The 18,409-nt window shown below is 61.2% G+C and overlaps 1 protein-coding gene across 3 annotated transcripts in view; it reads left to right on the top strand.

Annotated features, from left to right (window-relative positions):
* Positions 1-18,409, top strand: part of LOC116941090 (low-density lipoprotein receptor-related protein 2-like) — an 83,870-nt gene that overhangs the window by 32,649 nt on the left and 32,812 nt on the right. For all 3 annotated transcript variants that reach the window (XM_076066052.1, XM_076066053.1, XM_032951713.2), the window contains exons 21-40: positions 1,013-1,294; positions 2,274-2,516; positions 2,836-2,955; positions 3,554-3,670; positions 4,279-4,707; positions 6,277-6,525; positions 7,723-7,934; positions 8,348-8,532; positions 8,681-8,909; positions 9,918-10,095; positions 11,162-11,290; positions 12,107-12,273; positions 13,092-13,235; positions 14,252-14,361; positions 14,844-15,021; positions 15,329-15,548; positions 15,907-16,167; positions 16,285-16,467; positions 16,799-17,238; positions 17,404-17,974. In XM_076066052.1, coding sequence (XP_075922167.1) covers positions 1,013-1,294; positions 2,274-2,516; positions 2,836-2,955; positions 3,554-3,670; positions 4,279-4,707; positions 6,277-6,525; positions 7,723-7,934; positions 8,348-8,532; positions 8,681-8,909; positions 9,918-10,095; positions 11,162-11,290; positions 12,107-12,273; positions 13,092-13,235; positions 14,252-14,361; positions 14,844-15,021; positions 15,329-15,548; positions 15,907-16,167; positions 16,285-16,467; positions 16,799-17,238; positions 17,404-17,974 — 4,647 coding nt within the window. The remainder of the gene's footprint in view (positions 1-1,012; positions 1,295-2,273; positions 2,517-2,835; positions 2,956-3,553; positions 3,671-4,278; positions 4,708-6,276; positions 6,526-7,722; positions 7,935-8,347; positions 8,533-8,680; positions 8,910-9,917; positions 10,096-11,161; positions 11,291-12,106; positions 12,274-13,091; positions 13,236-14,251; positions 14,362-14,843; positions 15,022-15,328; positions 15,549-15,906; positions 16,168-16,284; positions 16,468-16,798; positions 17,239-17,403; positions 17,975-18,409) is intronic.

The raw sequence follows: 18,409 nt of genomic DNA, 5'->3' as shown, positions 1-18,409 counted from the left end.
AGGATAGGGACAGCGCACGAGGGGGTGGGTAACCGGCACCACGCCCGGCCGCCTTTGTCTCCCTCGTCGTGATGTTTACACACCGCACCAGGTACTCATTTGAGGCTGAGTCGACCTAGGGGAGGCCCAGCACCGGTTCAGATAACCGTCACTGTTGTTGGCTGTGAGCGGGAATCGAATTCGGGTCGTCGGCTTCGTAGCCCAGCGCACTAACTGCCACACTGCCGCTCTTACATGCAGACACTCTCACACTCACACACACGCTGATGCACAACTGTGTGCTTGTGCACGCACTGACACACACATGCTTGCTCGTGCATGCACACACTCTCAGGTACACTCTCTCAAGCACACGCTCGCACACGTGCACCGGTTCAGATATCGCTTGACACTGATATTAGCCGGGGCACTGGGTTCATACTTACACAAAAGTCCTACGTATTTAAAAGTAATTATAACTTTTTTTTAAAGGAGCTACGGTTACCCAATTACACCTCGCGGGAGATGATGGTTTCTTTATGACCATAAGGGGGCTCTTACCCGTACCGGTGTGATAATGGACATTTAATCGATGCGAAACCGTTGCGTTGGAAAACTGTAATCTGAGCCCTTCGTGTAATAAACGATAATTTGAGAATCGCATCAAATTTTCCCAAGCTCCGTGCCAGCGATGGCTCGGCGCCACGCGCTCCTGCAGGCCCTCTCTTAGGTGCTCGTGCGGGGTGTTGCCACACGCCTGTCTCTCCGATTGCATGCACGCTTGCCCGCCGTGTAAACAGCGTTGGGGAGACAGAGGCGGCCGGGGGGGGGGGGCGTGATGCCACCCACCCACCCTCCTTCGTAGCGCCGTGCCGGCCTTCGTAGGCACTCGCTAACGGCACCTGTGCCCCGGCGGCCTGTCGAGGCTGCGCGGGAGGGGGTCAACGTCTGTTGCGAGCGGCCACGTCTTTGCGAGCGTCCCTCGGCGCGTGCTGACGCTCGCGCCCGCACGTCCCCGCGGCTCCCCGTGCAGGCAGCAGCGCGTGCAGCAGCGCCACGCACCCCAACGGCGACTGCGCCCACTTCTGCTTCCCGGTGCCCGAGCGGCGGCGCGTGTGCGGCTGCCCGCACGGCGCTCGCCTGGGGGCCGACCTACGCAGCTGCGCGCCCGCGCCATCGGAGGAGCCGCCGCCCTCGGCGTGCCCGCCCCTCGCCGTGCCGTGCGCCAGCGGCGGCTGCGTGGCGCGGGCGTTCGCGTGCGACGGCATCGACGACTGCCACGACGGCACGGACGAGGCCAACTGCACGCGCGCCGGTGCGACGGGGGACCGGGCGCTCGCCACCCCCTCCCCTCCTTCCCACCACCCTCTACCCCACGCACAGCAGAATTAGTTTCAGCCGGGTCTGTCCGGGTTGTCGACTCCACCCGGCACACCTCGTCCGGTATACCACTCACTCTGGCTGTGGCTCCTTGTCACGTGGTTGCTGCGGTCTATCAGCGTCGCCTGGGAAATATTCAGTCAGAAATTGCCTTCCGGTGACGAGTGGCTGACGATTGCATTGTTCACGTGAAAAGATAGCTGTACGCTTCCCTGCAAGGTGACCAGAATATGGGGCGGTATGGCGACAGCTTCCTCATCGTGTGTGCTTTCTCTGGGTGATCTGACCAACCTCCTAAGTTGCCAACAACTAATTTTGAATAGAACTGGCCCAATAGCCACGCACAGGAGGACACACATGATGATTCAGTGAAGCTGTCCTCAGTAAAGAACATTGTGATTCTTCTGATTGTGATGGTGCATATGCGTGGAATATTCACATTAACAGTAGTATCCCATATTGACACGTGAATACAGAATTGAAAATTAAGCCTTAGGTGCGGCTGTACGAGAGTGGCAATAATGACTGGCTAACCAGTGTCAGTGAGCGTGGCTGCATATGTTAAGAAGTGGGCGCCACGGTGGAGAGATGTTAACTACCTCGCCTGGTATACAGGAGGTCATGGGTTCGATCCCGACGCTGATGTTTGTATATTTGGAGTTTTCATGTTCTCCCCATGGTCGTGTGTATTTTTCTGCAGGTCCTCCGGTGTTTCCCTGGCTGCTGTAAATACCCACGTGATGAGCCACTTTGTTGAGCCATCAATTATGACCAGGTCGCTTAAAAAAAAAAGTGGGCCTCACCTGATAAAATAAAAATGTTTAATAGTTAAATCTTCCTTCTCCCCTCCTCCTCCTCCTCCTCCTTGCGTGTCCCGGACTGCCCTCGTTTCCGGGGGCGGCACTCGCGCTCAGACGGGACGTGCTCTCCCCTGGCCACGCGCTGCGCCAGCGGGAGCTGCCTCCCTGCGGACTGGCGCTGCGACGGGCGGGACGACTGCGGGGACGGGAGCGATGAGCTGGACTGCCCCTCGCCGCCGGGCCCGGCCTCGTGCCCGGCCGGGCGCTTCGCGTGCCTCAACGGGCAGTGCGTGCCCACCGCCTGGGTTTGCGACTCCGACAACGACTGCGGCGACGCCTCCGACGAGCGCAACTGCAGTGAGTGACGGTGTGGCGGCGGCTCGCAGCTCTGTTACGAATGTTTGGGATTTTCTTGACACGGCTTAAAAAAAATATATATATGTATATTTTCGCCAACTTTATCCCGATCGTGCTGTCGGCGTCACGGCGGCACTCGATGGAGAATTCACTGGGAACTCTCGCGGAGCGGGGCGACCCCTTCGCGTTAGAGAAGGGCCCGCCGCGAGACCCGCGGAGTCGCGAAGCGCACGAACCGTGGGCGCGCAGCGTCGGCGTCACCGACGTTGCGCGCTCACTCCCCGTGCCCGTGCCCTCCCCTCCCCTGAATATCGCGCAGCCTACGCCGCGACGTGCGCCCCCAGCGCGCTCCGCTGCCCCGAGGGACGCTGCATCTCGCTGTGGCTCGTGTGCGACGGACATCGCCACTGCTCCGACGGCTCCGACGAGATCGGCTGCAGTGAGTGGCGCCCGCTGCCCCGGTGTTGGTCACTCCCTCGCTCCCACGATGGGGCAGAGGGCCGCTCAGCAGTGGCACCGGTACCCCTGTGTGTGAGACAGGGCGGGACGTGTGCGCAATGTGACCCGCTTTGGTTTTTCGTGCCTTTGTTCACGCCCACGCGGCATGTGCGTGCGGTGTAAAGTTACTGCTGCTGTAGTTACCTTTTAAATTACACATTTAATGCACTTTACGCATTTATTTGTAGTGATTTGCTTACCTTTCCTATACATCGCACTCCTCGTATTTTTCTATTGTTTGTTTTGGTAAATTCTGACCCGCCCCTTACTGGACATCTGTGGGAAAAGAGCTTTTGTAGCTCATCGGATTTCTCCAGGGTAAACAAAGATTCTGATACTGCGAACGCGAACAATGCGAGCGGTTGCCCTGCTGCTAGGGCCGTGCCGCGTATCCCCAAGTTAACGACATCCGCCTCGCGCGGTATCGACATCGACGGGCGGGCAGCCCGCCCGTTCACCCCGTTGCCGTGTACACCCGCCCGCCCGTCCCCCCCTCGCTGCCGTCCAACGTGCCGCCGGCCCTTGCCGTCCCCACCCAGGCTACAACTGCAGCTTCCCCCAGTTCGGCTGCGCCAGCGGGGACCAGTGCGTCAATTCGCGGAATCGGTGCGACGGCGTCGCCGACTGCCGCGACCACTCCGACGAGCGCGACTGCCGTACGTGTCCTCCCCGCAGCGTCGCGCCGAACACTTCTCTCGCCAAACACGTTCACGCGCGACAACGTTCACACGCAATAACTTCAACGTGCAATAACTTTTACGTGCAACAACGTTCACTTTCAACAACATTCACGTGCAACAATGGTCACTCGCGACAACATTCACACGTAATAACGTCCACGCGCAGTAACGTTCACCCTGTTGCCGTGTACACGATAGCGCCTCCATGCACGAATTCCTTTCACCCACACTGTTGTCTACGCAAGAATGTTCATGCGCAATCACGTGCGCGAAATAGCGTTGTCTACGCACAAGAATGTCGACAGCCGCGGTGTCTGTTGGCGGAGGCCACTGAGCTGGTGACCTGTGTGAGAGGAGGAATCGTGGATGAAGGAGCTATCCGCTTCGTGGACTGCGTTTGCTTTCGCTCGCTAAGTTAACAGTGAGCTTCTCCCGCTCGCGGCCACTACGCGCACACACACCAACGCCGCACGCACGCACCACGTCACATTCACATCGCACGCGCCCCAACACGTGACACGCTCGCACGCCGCACGCGCCCCAACGCACGCGCACAACACCGGACGACCGCACGCACGCGGCAGCGACGCGCGAGCCGGGCCGGTGCCTCCGCGCCGAGTTCCAGTGCCGGGCGGACGGCTTCTGCCTCCCGGGCGAGTGGGAGTGCGACGGCCACGCCGACTGCGACGACGGCTCGGACGAGCACGCCGGCTGCCCCCCGCCCCCCGCCTGCCCGCCGGCGTCCTCGGGCGGCGACCCCGCCGGCGACGGGGCCCCCCCGGGGGCCTCGTTCCGCTGCGACGACGGGCGGTGCGTGTCGGCCGCGTGGCGCTGCGACGGCGACCGCGACTGCCGCGACGGGAGCGACGAGCGCGGCTGCCCCGCGCCGGCCTTCGCCTGCCCCGCCGAGCGCCAGTGGGCCTGCCCCGGGCAGCGGGTGTGCGTGGCGCACGAGCGGCTGTGCGACGGCAAGGAGGACTGCCCCGACGGGGCCGACGAGTCCCCGCTGTGCAGTGAGTGTTCCGGCGCGCGGCCGTGACGGCGGCGGCGAGAGCAGCAGCAGCAGCGAGAGCAGCAGGGTTAAGCAGCAGCAGTGACAGCAGCAGCAGTGACAGCAGCAGTGACAGCAGCAACAGTGATAGCAGCAGTGACAGCAGCAGCAGTGACAGCAGCAGCAGTGACAGCAGCAGTGACAGCAGCAGCAGTGACAGCAGCAGTGACAGCAGAAGCAGTGACAGCAGCAGCAGTGACAGCCCCAGCAGTGACAGCAGCAGCAGTGACAGCAGCAGTGACAGCAGAAGCAGTGACAGCAGCAGCAGTGACAGCCCCAGCAGTGACAGCAGCAGTGACAGCAGCAGCAGCAGTGACAGCAGCAGTGACAGCAGCAGCAGTGACAGCAGCAGCAGTGACAGCAGCAGTGACAGCAGCAGCAGTGACATCAGCAGCAGTGACAGCAGCAGCAGTGACAGCAGCAGCAGTGACAGCAGCAGTGACAGCAGCAGTGACAGCAGCAGCAGTGACAGCGGCAGTGACAGCCCCAGCAGTGACAGCCCCAGCAGTGACAGCCACAGCAGTGACAGCAACAGCAGTGACAGCAGCAGCAGTGACAGCAACAGCAGTGACAGCAACAGCAGTGACAGCCCCAGCAGTGACAGCAGCAGTGACAGCAGCAGCAGTGACAGCAGCAGTGACAGCAGCAGCAGTGACAGCGGTAGTGAGAGCGGCAACAGTAACTGCAGCAGTAAAAACAGAAGCAGCAGCAGTCACAGCGACAGTGAGAGCGGCAACAGTAACTGCAGCAGTAAAAACAGAAGCAGCAGCAGCAGTGCAAATGTGAGCCGCAGCAGCCTGCAGCCAGAGCTATCCGGCATCTTTCCGAGTCCACTGCCATTTTACGATGTTCAGCAGTGCCGGATGAAGCTAGTGCGGTGCCTGCAGCATATGTTATACAAGGGCCCTAAATTAAAAAAAAAAATATTAAAACAATATTTTTTTTACTTGCATAGTAAAGTCATTGTATTTTTTTCATTTGCTATACAGCCAGATAATACGACAAATCGCTAACATTAAACACCCAGTCGTTCATAAAAGTTGAAGGCGGTATAGTACTATAGTAATAGAGCAAGTGCAGAATCACTGAACCGGAATTGATGGCTTGAAAGCGTTTAGCGCGGGGCCCTTGAAAGTGTGGGTCCCGTAGCATATGTAGCTACTTGTGCTACTAGAATAATCCGGCACTGATGCCCTGCGTCGCCAACGTGAGTGAGGTTATTGAGCGAAATGGAAAGTGATTGTGCATGAAGATGGGCTGATGTGCAGGGCTTCATTGCAGCCGGGTCTGTCCTGGCCAGTGACTTTCAAAAATATTTTGATGAGCCGGCACACCACATCCAGTATACCGCGTGCATTCTCCGGTCTACCGATGATCTGGGAAATATTGTGTGAGAAGTATATCCCCCGCCAATGAAAGTATTAACCCATCGGGACTGCCAGAGTTAAAGCGGTCGTGACATCAATATCCCGACGTGAGGTTACAGGAAAGCGATGACCACAGCCGGCGCCGCGTGCGTACGCCCTCGCAGACCGCGACGACTGCGCCGTGAGCTCCGGCGGCTGCTCGGACGTCTGCGTGCAGGGCCCGTTCGGCGCGCAGTGCACCTGCGCGCCGGGCCTGCGCCTGCTCAACGACGGCAAGACGTGCGCGGACGAGGACGAGTGCAAGACGCCCGGCGCCTGCAGCCAGCGCTGCGTCAACCAGCGCAGGTCGTTCCGCTGCCACTGTGAGCCGGGCTACGCCCTGGAGCCCGACGGGCGCTCCTGCAAGGCCACGGGTGAGCACGGGACACTGCCAGACGTGCGGACGCCTCTCGGCAGGCGTGGCCCGTGACGGGACGCGGACGCCTCGGTGTCGCGGCGCTACGGTGGCGAGGAGATGTTAACTACCTCGCCTGGTATACAGGGGGTCGTGGGTTCGATCCCAAACCTGGCGCCTGCTGTTTATTTGGAGTTTGCGTGTCTCTCTCCCCGTGGCCGCGTGGATTTTCCTCGGGGTCCTCCGTTTAGAGTATGTGGCTGTTATAAATGTCCACCGTGATGGGTCACTTTGTTGGGCCGTCGCTTGTGGCGAGGTCGCTTCTGAACAAGAGCCGAGTAGCTCGGTGTGCCTCAACCGGTAAAATACACGCTGAGTGCCCGTGCCATCTGCTGCCCTGCTCCCCCCGGCCGTGTGAGCGAGAGCCGTGCCCGGTGTTGTTCGTCATCCGGGGACAACGGCGAAAGTATCAACCCTGCCTCGACGCACGTCCGTTCTCTCGTGCTCTCGGTTTTCGGCATTAGCGCCTGCACATCTTCAGCTGTTCGTCCCGTCGGGCAGCAGCGGATTTATTCATGTAAGCAGCGAGGTGCTTTGTAAACGTCATTTGTCATTACTATTGAGAATACTCTTTGGGTCTTTCGGTGAAGTCACGTAGATAGAAAACTAATATTTTCTGCTGTCACGAAAGCTTTAAGTCAAGATTACTATTGAGCATTTACGCACTGGTCGGGGGGAGCGCCGTGTTTCGTGTCCCATCCTCCCAGCCAACAACTCTGCAGTCACGTGAGCAGCGTACCCCCCCCCCCACGTGTCACAGGAACCCCCTTCTCTCAGACGCAATGAGCCAATTTTAAGTGAAACGTAAAATTTAATTTAACATTTTTTTCATGCGATTGTAAGGGAGTCCAATCATTGGTGACCGTGAGGAGAACTCGCTGCGCCTGACGAGGGAAATCCCAGGGTCTCAGCGGTGCCAGCTCAGTATCTCTGCCCAGCCACCTCTATCGTGGTACACAGGCTGTACGACACCACTTGGAATCTTCATCGTCATCATCAAAAATAATCGAAGTTGCAGCGAGGCACGCGGCCCGACAGCGACTTCGCCGCTCTGCTCGATCGCGTCGCTCGTTCATCGCCCCGTGGACGAGCGTCGATCAGCGATGGCGGCGGTGATGGTGGCGGTCGCGGTGGTGTCCTTCGCCCGTGCCGGCAGGTCCCGAGCCGGCGCTTCTGCTGGTGTCCACGCGGCACGCGGTGCTGGAGTTGGAGCTGGGCTCGGTGGCGCCGACGCTGCAGACGCTGGTGGACGGCGCGGCCGGCCTGGTCGGCCTGGACGTCCACTGGGCCTCGGGTCGTCTCTTCTGGGCCGACTCGGTCGCCGGGCAGCTGTGGAGCTCCTCGCTGTCGACTCACAACCGCACGCTGGTGCGGCCCCCACTCACACTCCTCGCATGCGGCGGTGGTGTTGGTGACCATGGTGGCGGTGGTGGTGGTAGTAGCGATGACGGTGGTGGTGATGGTGATGTTGTTGGCGTTAACGGTGGTGGTGGCGTTAATGGTGGTGGTGGTGGTTTTAACGTTGTTGGTGGTGGTGGTGGCGTTAATGGTGGTGGTGCCGTTAACAGTGGTGGTGGTGGTGACGTTAATGGTGGTGGTGGCGTTAACGGTGGTGGTGGCGTTAACGGGGGTGGTGGCGTTAACGGTGGTGGTGGCGTTAACGGTGGTGGTGGTGGCGTTAACGGTGGTGGTGGTGGTGGCGTTAACGGTGGTGGTGGTGGTGGCGTTAACGGTGATGGTGGTGGTGGCGTTAACGGTGGTGGTGGTGGTGGTGGCCGCAGGTGCTGGGGGGCGGAGTGGTGGGCGTGGAGGGCGTGGCCGTGGACTGGGTGGCGGGGAACCTGTACTGGGCGGACAGCGTGCTGGAGTCGCTGCAGGTGGCGCGGCTCGACGGCTCCCACCGAGCGACGCTGCTCAGCGACAACATCACGAGCCCGCGGGGCCTCGTGCTCGACCCGCGGAACCAGTGAGATCCGTCGCCCGCCCTCCGCGCGCCACCCGCGCGGCCGCTCCTCCCGTCCCCGACGGGCGCCCGCTGGCTCCGCTCGGCCCGACGTTCTCCGAGGTCGCACTGGGGAACCGTCGTCGTCTCTGTTGTTCCCCCGCGTCCGCAGGTCACGCCTCGTGTTCTGGTCGGACTGGGGCCGACGGCCGAGCATCGAGCGCGCCAGCATGGACGGCCGCTTCCGCCGCGTGCTCGTGTCGCACAAGCTCTACTGGCCCAACGGGCTGGCGCTCGACTACGCCACGGACACGCTCTACTTCGCCGACGCCTACCTCGACTCGCTCGACTCGTGCGACTTCAACGGCGAGCACCGCCGGCAGATCCTCGCCGGGGACCACGTGAGTCGCTCCGCGCCGCCCGCGAGATATACCGGACGTCCGCAAAATCCTGGACATCTATGAAAATCAGCGTCTACAGCTCATCGGATTCCTCCGGTATAAATCAGGGTTCTGATTCTGATCGCGGCCCCATGGCTGCGACGGTTAACGCCGTGCCTGAGACACTGAGCCAGCCAAACTCCCGGCCGGGACTCTGGGCCACCTCACGTGAGCTCTCGAGCCCGCTGAGTGGACGCACCAGGCCCCGTCACCGATGACTGCGCACGCACAAAATAGTCGTCAAGTTTGGCTGCGCTCGGCCGTGAGAGGGTGAGACGGTGAGACGGTGAGAAGGGGAGAGGGTGAGAGGGTGAGAAGGGGAGACGGTGAGAGGGTGAGAAGGTGAGCGGGTGAGACGGTGAGAGGGTGAGAAGGGGAGTGGGGTGAGACGGTGAGAGGGTGAGACGGTGAGAGGGTGAGAAGGGGAGACGGTGAGACGGTGAGAGGGTGAGAGGGTGAGAAGGTGAGAGGGTGAGAGGGTGAGAAGGGGAGAGGGTGAGAAGGTGAGACGGTGAGAGGGTGAGACGGGTGAGAAGGGGAGAGGGTGAGACGGGTGAGAAGGGGAGAGGGTGAGAAGGTGAGAGGATGAGAAAGTGCTTCAACTGTTGTGGGCAGGAGTGGAGCTCAGAGGTAGGTTCGTGGTATTGGCATCGCTTCCCATGTGAGTTGCCATGGAAATGGCTTCACCTCGTCATACGAAGCTGGTAGCACGTTAGGAATATGACCCGGAAAATAACAAAAAGCACCGGTTTAGAAATAACACAAAGCGCTTGTTTGAGAATCGGTATGGCGCAGAACTAAATTGAATTTGGTGAACATCACAAATAGCTGTGAGTGATGACACCCCACGACTCGTATTGCTTGTGACTGTATATTGATGAAACTACGAGGCAGCGATTATGACGAAGTTAATCATAACGATGGCGATGATGATGATGATGACATTTGGTAACTGGCGACGTTCTGCAGCTGCTGCAGCACCCGCATGCTCTGGCGGTGTTCGAGGACTGGGTCTACTGGACGGAGCGGCACACGGGTCGCGTGGTGCGTGCCAACCGCTGGCACGGCACCAACAGCAGCGTCGTCCTGGAGGGGCTGGAGCAGCCGCTGGCGGCCGTGGTAGTGCACCCAGTCCGGCAACCCCCGGGTGAGCCCTCCCACCCAGTCCGGCAACCCCTGGGTGAACCCTCCCACCCAGTCCAGCAACCCCCGGGTGAACCCTCCCACCCAGTCCGGCAACCCCCGGGTGAACCCTCCCACCCAGTCCGGTAACCCCCGGGTGAACCCTCCCACCCAGTCCGGCAACCCCCGGGTGAACCCTCCCACCCAGTCCGGCAACCCCCGGGTGAACCCTCCCATCCAGTCCGGCAACCCCCGGGTGAGCCCTCCCACCCAGTCCGGCAACCCCCGGGTGAACCCTCCCACCCAGTCCGGCAACCCCCGGGTGAACCCTCCCACCCAGTCCGGTAACCCCTGGGTGAACCCTCCCACCCAGTCCGGCAACCCGCGGGTGAACCCTCCCACCCAGTCCGGCAAGCCTCGGGTGAACCGTCCCCACTTGGTCCGGCAGCTCCTGGGTGAGCCCTCGCCCGCCCGCCCCTGTTGCTGCCACGCACAGCACCCAGAAAAAAAACTAAGACAAAGATCCCCCATATAGCCTTCTAATATGCTGTAGGGGGCAAGTGCTGTTCGCGAGCACCTGTCAAGGCTGACGTGGCACACGAGGGCATGGGTGGCCAGCACCACGCCCCGGACGCCTTTGTCTTCCCCGGTGCTGATTTTTACACACCGCACCAGGTACAAGGCTAAGTCTGCCTAGGGGAGGCCCAGAATTGGTTCAAATACTCGTGAGTGGGAATTGAACGTGGGTCGCTGGGTTCAAAGCACAGCGCGTTAACCACCGCACCGCCGCCACACACACAAATGTGTACACGCGTCATTAACCACCGTCTACTGAGGCTGCGTGTGCAGCGTTGTGGGCAATGTTGTTGGCCTGGAATACCTGGCCACTGGGCATTTTCCCTGCAAAGTCGCTCCTGGAGGTGGACCACCACACACATGTGGCAAAACCTCAGCATCCGTGGGGCTGGGAAAGGATCAACAAATTCCAGGACTGGCTCGACAAACAGATTACTGATTACCCGGCCGTGGTTTCGGGAAACGTTGTTCGTGTGCTGACCGGCGTACGTGCGTTGCTGCGTGCGTGTACGCAGCCTGGAACCCGTGCGCCAACAGCCCGTGCAGCCACCTGTGCCTCCTCTCCTCCATGCGGCCGTACTTCTTCTCCTGCGCCTGCCCCTCGGGGTGGTCCCTCGCCACGGACGCTCATGCCTGCACCAAGGGTAGCAGCGCTTGCTCAAACGCCGCGCTGTGACGCCGCGACACACACACACACACCACGCGGCGATCCTGCGATGTGACGCCGCACCCTTGCCACGATGTTAGAACGCACGGCGCTGCCACCGTGGGATCAAAATTGCGATTTGTAACTCGCACAGTATTTCACAGACGTGAATGATCGTAACTCTGGGGCACAGAGCCAAGCTCGGTGTCACTTTAAAAAGCCAGGAGGGAGAGTTGTTGGGGGCCTTTAAGAAGAGATGGGCTGTGAATGCAAAGCAGCGGCGACGATAATGGTCGTGTTCCAGACGGTGGGGGCTGGCACGGGGAAATTAAAACTAAACTATTTTTTATGTTACCAGATAAGGCCCACCGAGCTGCATGTGGCTCTTTGTCAGAAGCGACCTGGTGATCACAAATTGTAGCTCAAAGTAGTGGCTTATCACGTGTAAATTCATAGCAGTCAAATACTCTAAATGCCTGTTTCTAAATATGGAGGGAAAAACCGTAGAACCCGAAGAAAAATTCACACGACCACGGGGAGAACACGCAGGCGTCAGGGTTGAGATTGAACTCCAGGACAGGCAAGACTCAGCAGTGCCGTTCCTCCTTCTTGGGATAGAGAGGAGGAAGCTGTGACTCGCGCTGCTACAGCGGGGAGAGTTCCACCGTGAGCTGTGGTGCAGGGCAACAGGAGCGAGAGAGACACGGCGGAAGACCGATGCTCTGACGTGGCTCGACCGTGCTGTGCGATGACGCAGCGCGAATCCAAGAGGGCCACTCGAGCTGCACGTTGGCCGTCCCCGTGTGTGCTCCAGATGAGCAGCCCTTCCTCATGGTGGTGCGAGAGCGCGTGATCTTCGGGGTGCCGCTCGACCCCTCCGTGAAGACCAATGACGCCATGGTGCCCATCTCGGGCCTGCACGGCGCCCTGGACGTGGATTTTGATGAGAGAGAAGGCTTCCTCTACTGGGCAGAGACCTCGGTGAGTTGTGCCCACCGCGGGTGCTGTCTCTTCACGGTCCGTGGGTCAGAGCAGGAGACCGTGGCGCACATCGTCTCCGGCTGTGAAGTCCGTCAGGTCGTGCCGGGCGGACTGGTTGTTGCCCGGCACGTGCTGTGGGAGGAGGAGGAGGCTGTCACGTGGTGCTGTGGCTATGTGGAGCTGACGTCCATCCAGACAGTGTATAACGTCGACAAACTACACCTGTATTTATTTACCTTTTTATTTCCCCCGTGTATCTGGTGCTCTGTGTAAAAGCGTTGGCTAAATAAATCGGTCGGAGATTCCCTCCACTAGGCCAGGTGAGATTCCTTAACAGTGACCATCACATTCACGAGTAGGTAGGGAAACGGCCGAATCACAACTGCTGTGCGTGTCTGCGAGTCTGCGTGTCTGTGCGTCTGCGTGTCTGTGTGTCTGTTAGCCTCCAACGCTTCAAAGTGCATCTTTGTGGAGAATGGCGGCTGTTGTTGGTCGTCTGCGAATGTGTGTTTCAGTGAAGAGTGACGTTGCAGTGGTTATCGCACTGCGCTATAAACCGGGCAACCCGAGTTCGATTTCCGAACACGGCTAACATCGGTGACAAAAATCAGAACCGGCCCCGGGTCTCTCCTCTCCTCGGTCAACACGGCTTCGTGCCGTGTGTAAACATCAGCACTGGGGAGCCAAGGACGGCCATGGGTGGTGCTCGCCACCAAACCCCTCATGCGCCATGCCGGCCTTCGCTCTCAGCGCTTGCCCTAACAGCCTGTGCAGGCTATACGGGGGTCATCTTACGTCTTCGTCTTATTTACCCGCAGGGTTCGATTCAGCGCGTGCGCACGGATGGCACGGAGCGCGCCGAGTTCGCTCCGGCCGCAGCGCTGGGCGTTCCTGCCGCCCTCGCCCTGGACCGGATCTCACGGAACTTGTACTTCACCAACACGCAGGGCCTCTCAATAGAGGTGCACCCCTCCCTCCCCCCGGGCCCTGCAGCACTGCCATGATGACCGGCCCCACTCGTAGAGATGTGGACATTGACTGAGCCACGTAAGGGATCTAAGAAGCACAACCCCTAAACCACGTCCACCGTGGCAGCAGATACGGTCCCTTGATGCGCAAATGGAACATGAACGACTCTCCGATGCGCGACTGTGGTCACGAGGAACAGAACAATGGGGCGTGTCACAAAGCTCAATGTTTGATCACAAACACGCAGGAGGAGGCATCATCAGAGCGGTGATTCACCACTCGACTACTCCCAACAATGTCGATGTATGTTTGGTCTGTTCCTTCCCCCGCATTTCAGATTTATATGGTTGTTGCTCTATATCAGAGGTGGGGAACCTTTTTTCTGCCAAGGGCCATTTGGATATTAACAACATCATTAGCGGGCCATACAAAATTATCAACTTAAAAATTAGGCTGTTATATTTGGTCAAACATTTAATTAACTCGCCCCTAATGCGATGGCTGGAGCTGCTTCTCTTTGGCGAGGCGTGTGATGATGTTAGCCAGTATTGACGATGTTGCTACTCGCAACTGCTTTTCCAGGTTTGCTCCTAGCTTTATTGAATTTTGAGTCCCGCCTGCGGTTGCCTCGGCAGGGCCAGAGACTAAATTATTTCGCGGGCCTTGTACGGCCCGTGGGGCGGACGTTCCCCACCCCTGCTCTAGATCAACATCGGCCGTACGGATAATATTTTGGCTCCCACGGTAGGCCATTCTCTGAAACACGGGGTGATACACCGCTCTGCCAGAGGTTCCATGTGGATTCTGCCTCTCATGACATCACGCTGGCACCACATTTGGAAAGAAAAAGTTTTTGATTAAGACCGTAAAAATTACTTAGCTGAGCACGAGTGTGGCCTGCATTGGTGTGACGTTAAGTTTGACGTGCCAAAGAAACCTCCGATAACTTGTCGCGCTGCGTTTTCCGCGCCGGTGTTTGTGACGGAAGCCGTGCGGGGTCTCCCTTCAGGTGATGCGGCTGGACGGGGCCCAGCGCTACCGGCGAACGCTCATCACCAGCACCGGCGACGCCGCGGGCACCGGCCGCCCCGTCGGCATCGCCGTGGACCCGGCGCGGGGGTTCGTACGGCGCTCGGTCCCCCGTCTGCTCGCGCAGGAGATGCCGGTGCCGGTGCAGCGAATTGCCCGGCGCAGGCGAGCGTGCGCGTTGCGTTTGTGCGTGCGCGTTCCGCGCGTAGTTGTGCGTCTGTGCACAAGTACGAATACTTCCCGTAAATTGTGTGCGCGGGGAGCGGTGGCGCAGTGGTTGGCGCATTGCGCTACGAATCAGACGACCCGCGTTCTATGCCCGCTCATAACCCATAGTATTGGTGGGATATCTGAATTGGTCCTGGGTCTCCTCTAGTTCGACTCAGCCTTAAATGAGTACGTGGTACGGTGTGTAAACATCAGCACCGAGGAGGCAGCCGGGTGAGGTGTTGTCCACACACTCGTGCGCCGTGCCAACATTCATAGTTGCTCGCTAACGGTCTGTAAAAGGCGATATGGGGGATCTTTGTACTTGCGTGTGTTGTTGCGTGCGTACTGGCTGCCCTGCGCAGGATGCTCTACTGGTCAGACCAGGGCACGGACAGCGGGGCCGCCCCCAAGATTGCAAGCGCGCACATGGACGGCTCGCACGCCCGCACGCTCTTCTCCTCCGAGCTGAGCCGCGTGGAGCAGCTGGCTCTCGATGTGGGGGCGCAGACGCTGTACTGGACCGTGGTGGGGCGCGGCGTGGTGAGCCGGAACCCCTCCCAGGACACGCACAGCCCCGGCTCGCTGCCCCGGCTCGCTGCCCCGACTCTCGGCGGGCATTACAATCCAAGACAATGTGGATGCACGCAGCGTCTAAATGCGACCGCGTTTCAGTTAGATGTACAGAAGCAGTGGGGGGCAGTACCACCCAAACAAAAAACGAACCGCACTCGTCGCAGACACCGCTGTCGCCCCACGAGGACGCGCGGAGGCACGTTCGTGCCGGCCTGTTTCACCGGCGCCGTGCCACCTGCGCTTCCCCCCCACACCCTCCCGCCACCGCCCCCAGATAGAGAGCGGCAGCGTGTCCGGCACGGGCCGCGTCGTGCGCGTGTCGGGGCTGTCGCGTCCGCGCGGCCTCGCCGTGCACGCCGGGCTCCTCTACTACGCCGACTCCGACTTCGAGGCGGTGGAGCGTGTGGACGGGATCGCGGGACGCGGGTCGCAGGCCGTCGTCGTGAGAGCCAACCTGGCCGGGCTGCGCGGCCTGAGGGTTCACCACCGCGACGGTACGTGTCGAGCGCCCCACGGCGAGCCTCCCCTGGGAACGATCCTGGCTGCCGCCGGTCGCCGCGTGGCAGCCAACGGCGAGGCTGAACGATCCTCGCTTCCTCCCCCTCGCGCCGCTCGCTCGCCCAGCGCTCTCTCGGCGGGGTAAGGAACCCGTCGGGTGAATGTAATCCAACTTCCGCCACGAGCCGTCCTTCCGGGGCCTGGTTTTAAATCTCGGACTGGCTGCCCACCATAGGGGGCCCGGTGTGCTCGGGTTCCTAATCGGACCTCCTTCTCCCAGGTACCTTATTCCGTATGAATGGGCGCAAAAACGAACGGGCATTGTCCGAGCAACGACCGCTGTCACCCGCGCAGACTCGGCGGGCGGCACCAACGGCTGCGGCGGCGGCGGCGGCAGCGGCGCCTCCCCGAACGGCGGCTGCCAGCAGCTGTGCCTGCCCGTGCCGGGCGGCGCGCGGGCGTGCGCGTGCACGCACGGCTTCCGGCTGGCGGCGGGCGGGCGCGCCTGCCTCGCGCACGACTCCTTCGCGGTCGTGGCCCAGCGCTCGGGCATCCGGGGCTTCGACCTCGACGGGACGACCCACGGGGAGGCCGTGGTGCCCGTCGGCGGAGCAGGTGAGCGGGAGACGCGGCCGTCGGCGGGGGTGGGGGGGGGACGTCCCACGTTGTTTTCTCGCGCGCGCCGGAGCCGCCCCGCGAGCCGCGAGCGACGCGCGCGCGGCCTCCGCCCAGGGCGCGACGTGGTGGCGGTGGCGGTGGACGTGCGGGGAGGACGCGTCTACTGGGCGGACGGACCCGCCGGGGGCCACGGCGGCATCCGGAGGATCGAGAGGGACGGCTCGGCGCTGGAGGACGTCGTCGCCACGGGTGTCGGCGCCCAGGGGATCCGCGGCATCGCCCTGGACTGGCTGTCTGGTGAGTCAGTCCAGCCTCGGACACTACCTGCGCTGTTTACAGAACGGCTATCCTGTTCACAGATGGTATGTTTCGTCTGCACGAACTGTGATTCGGTGACTTGAGCGAACCACTCTCAATAAGGCTCAAAACCCTATGCAGCAGTGGCAGACGCAAAAGTGGTGAGGTTTGGAAAGAGATCAAAGTAACATTTGTGGATTTGCGACGATCAATTGACATTTCACCTACGAGTCGTGTCACCAAGGCGCTGACTGAGCACCGCGTGACGCCACCGACCCCGCACCGTCATCGCCACCCCCCGCCCCGGCCTCCGCTCTCCCCGTCTCCGCAGGCAACCTCTACTTCAGCAACGCGTTCCACGCCGAGACGCTGCTGGAGGTGCTGCGCGTGGGCACGCCGTTCCGCGCCGTGCTGCTGCGCGCACGCGGGCAGGAGCCGGCGGAGCTGGCCGTGGACCCGCGGGCGCGCCGCCTCTACTGGCTGTCGGGCGGTCCCGGCGCGCGCCTCCTGGAACGCTCGCTGCTGGACGGCGCCGAGCGGCGCTCGCTGCTCGCCGACGGGCTGGTGGCGCCGCGCGGCCTGGCGGTGGACGCCGCCAGCGGCCTCGTCTACTGGGCCGACCCGGGCGCCGACGAGATCGGGCGCGTGGGGCCCGACGGGCTGGGCCGTGCCACCGTGCGGAGGGGCAGCCGCTACCCCGCGCCCTGGGCCGTCGCCGTCGTCGGGGACCGGCTGCTGTGGCTGGACCGCAACCTGCGCAAGGTGCTGCGGGTGAGAACCGGCGGCGCTCCTCGATCGCGGCGGACCGAGCCAAAGGGTCGCTGGTTTGCCCGACCTTGACCGTGACAATCCTGCCGCGTTATTGAACCGTTTCAAGTGCCTCGGCGCCGAACGGAAATCCTCGTGCCGCCCACCCCCCCCCCCCTCCCACGGCAGACTAGCAAAGAACCGTCGGAGGGAGACGCGCAGGCGGAGGTGATCCGCGATGAGCTGAGCGAGCTGAGCGGCCTCGCCGTGTTCCACGCACTGGTGCAGCCCGACCACCCCAACCCCTGCCGCCCGCTCGACCACGGCAACAGCAGCGGCGGCGGTGGCGCCGGCAACATCAGCAGCGTTGCTGGCGAGCACGAACCCGACCCCGGGGGCTGCTCCCAGCTCTGCTTCGCGATGCCGGGCGGCGCGTGGGAGCGGCGTTGCGCGTGCGCCAGCGGGCGGCTGGCGGCGGACGGCGTGACGTGCGCGACGTCGCTGGACGGGGAGCTGCTGCTGCTGGCGCTGGAGGAGGGCGGCGTGCACTCGCTCGGCCTGGACCCGGACCCGGACGGGCGGCGCCCGCCGCCGTTCGGCCCCGTGGCGGCCGGGCTGGCCACCGTGGGGCTGGACGCCGACGCCTCCGCGGGGAGGGTGTACTTCACGCACAGCCTCGGCCACGGCCACGTGGGGCTGGCGCGATTCGACCTGGCCGGCGCGGACGGGACGGCCCCCGACATCACCAACATCACCTCCAGTGCGTGGGTGCGGGCGTGGGCGTGGTACCGGCCGCTACGCCGGCTCGTGCACCGTGCCGGCCTTCTTATGTGCTCGCTTACAGCACTTGTCCCGAAAGCCTATACAGGCTATACAGGGATCTTTGTCTTTGTGATTTTGGCATGGTTAATTGGATTTCAGGCGCATTTCTCAGATATATATTTAAACTAAACTATTTAAAGGTAAGGCCCACTGAGATGCACAGCTCTTTTTAAGAAGCAACCTGGCCACAAATGGTTGCTCAACGAAGTGGCTTATCACGTGGAAATTTACATCAACCAAATACTCTAAATGCATGATTCTAAATGTGGAAAGAAAAAATCCACACGACCACGAGAACATGCAAATTCTAAATATACAGCAGACGTCAGGGTCGGTATCGAACCCACGACCTCCTGCACACCAGGCGAGGTAG

This window comes from Petromyzon marinus, chromosome 10, assembly GCF_048934315.1.
Source record: "Petromyzon marinus isolate PM22_M1 ecotype Great Lakes invasive population chromosome 10, UKy_Petmar_22M1.pri1.0, whole genome shotgun sequence".
In the NCBI taxonomy this organism is placed as follows: domain Eukaryota; kingdom Metazoa; phylum Chordata; class Hyperoartia; order Petromyzontiformes; family Petromyzontidae; genus Petromyzon; species Petromyzon marinus.
Note: the sequence above shows the minus strand (reverse complement) of the source record. Positions and strands in the feature narration are given on the sequence as shown.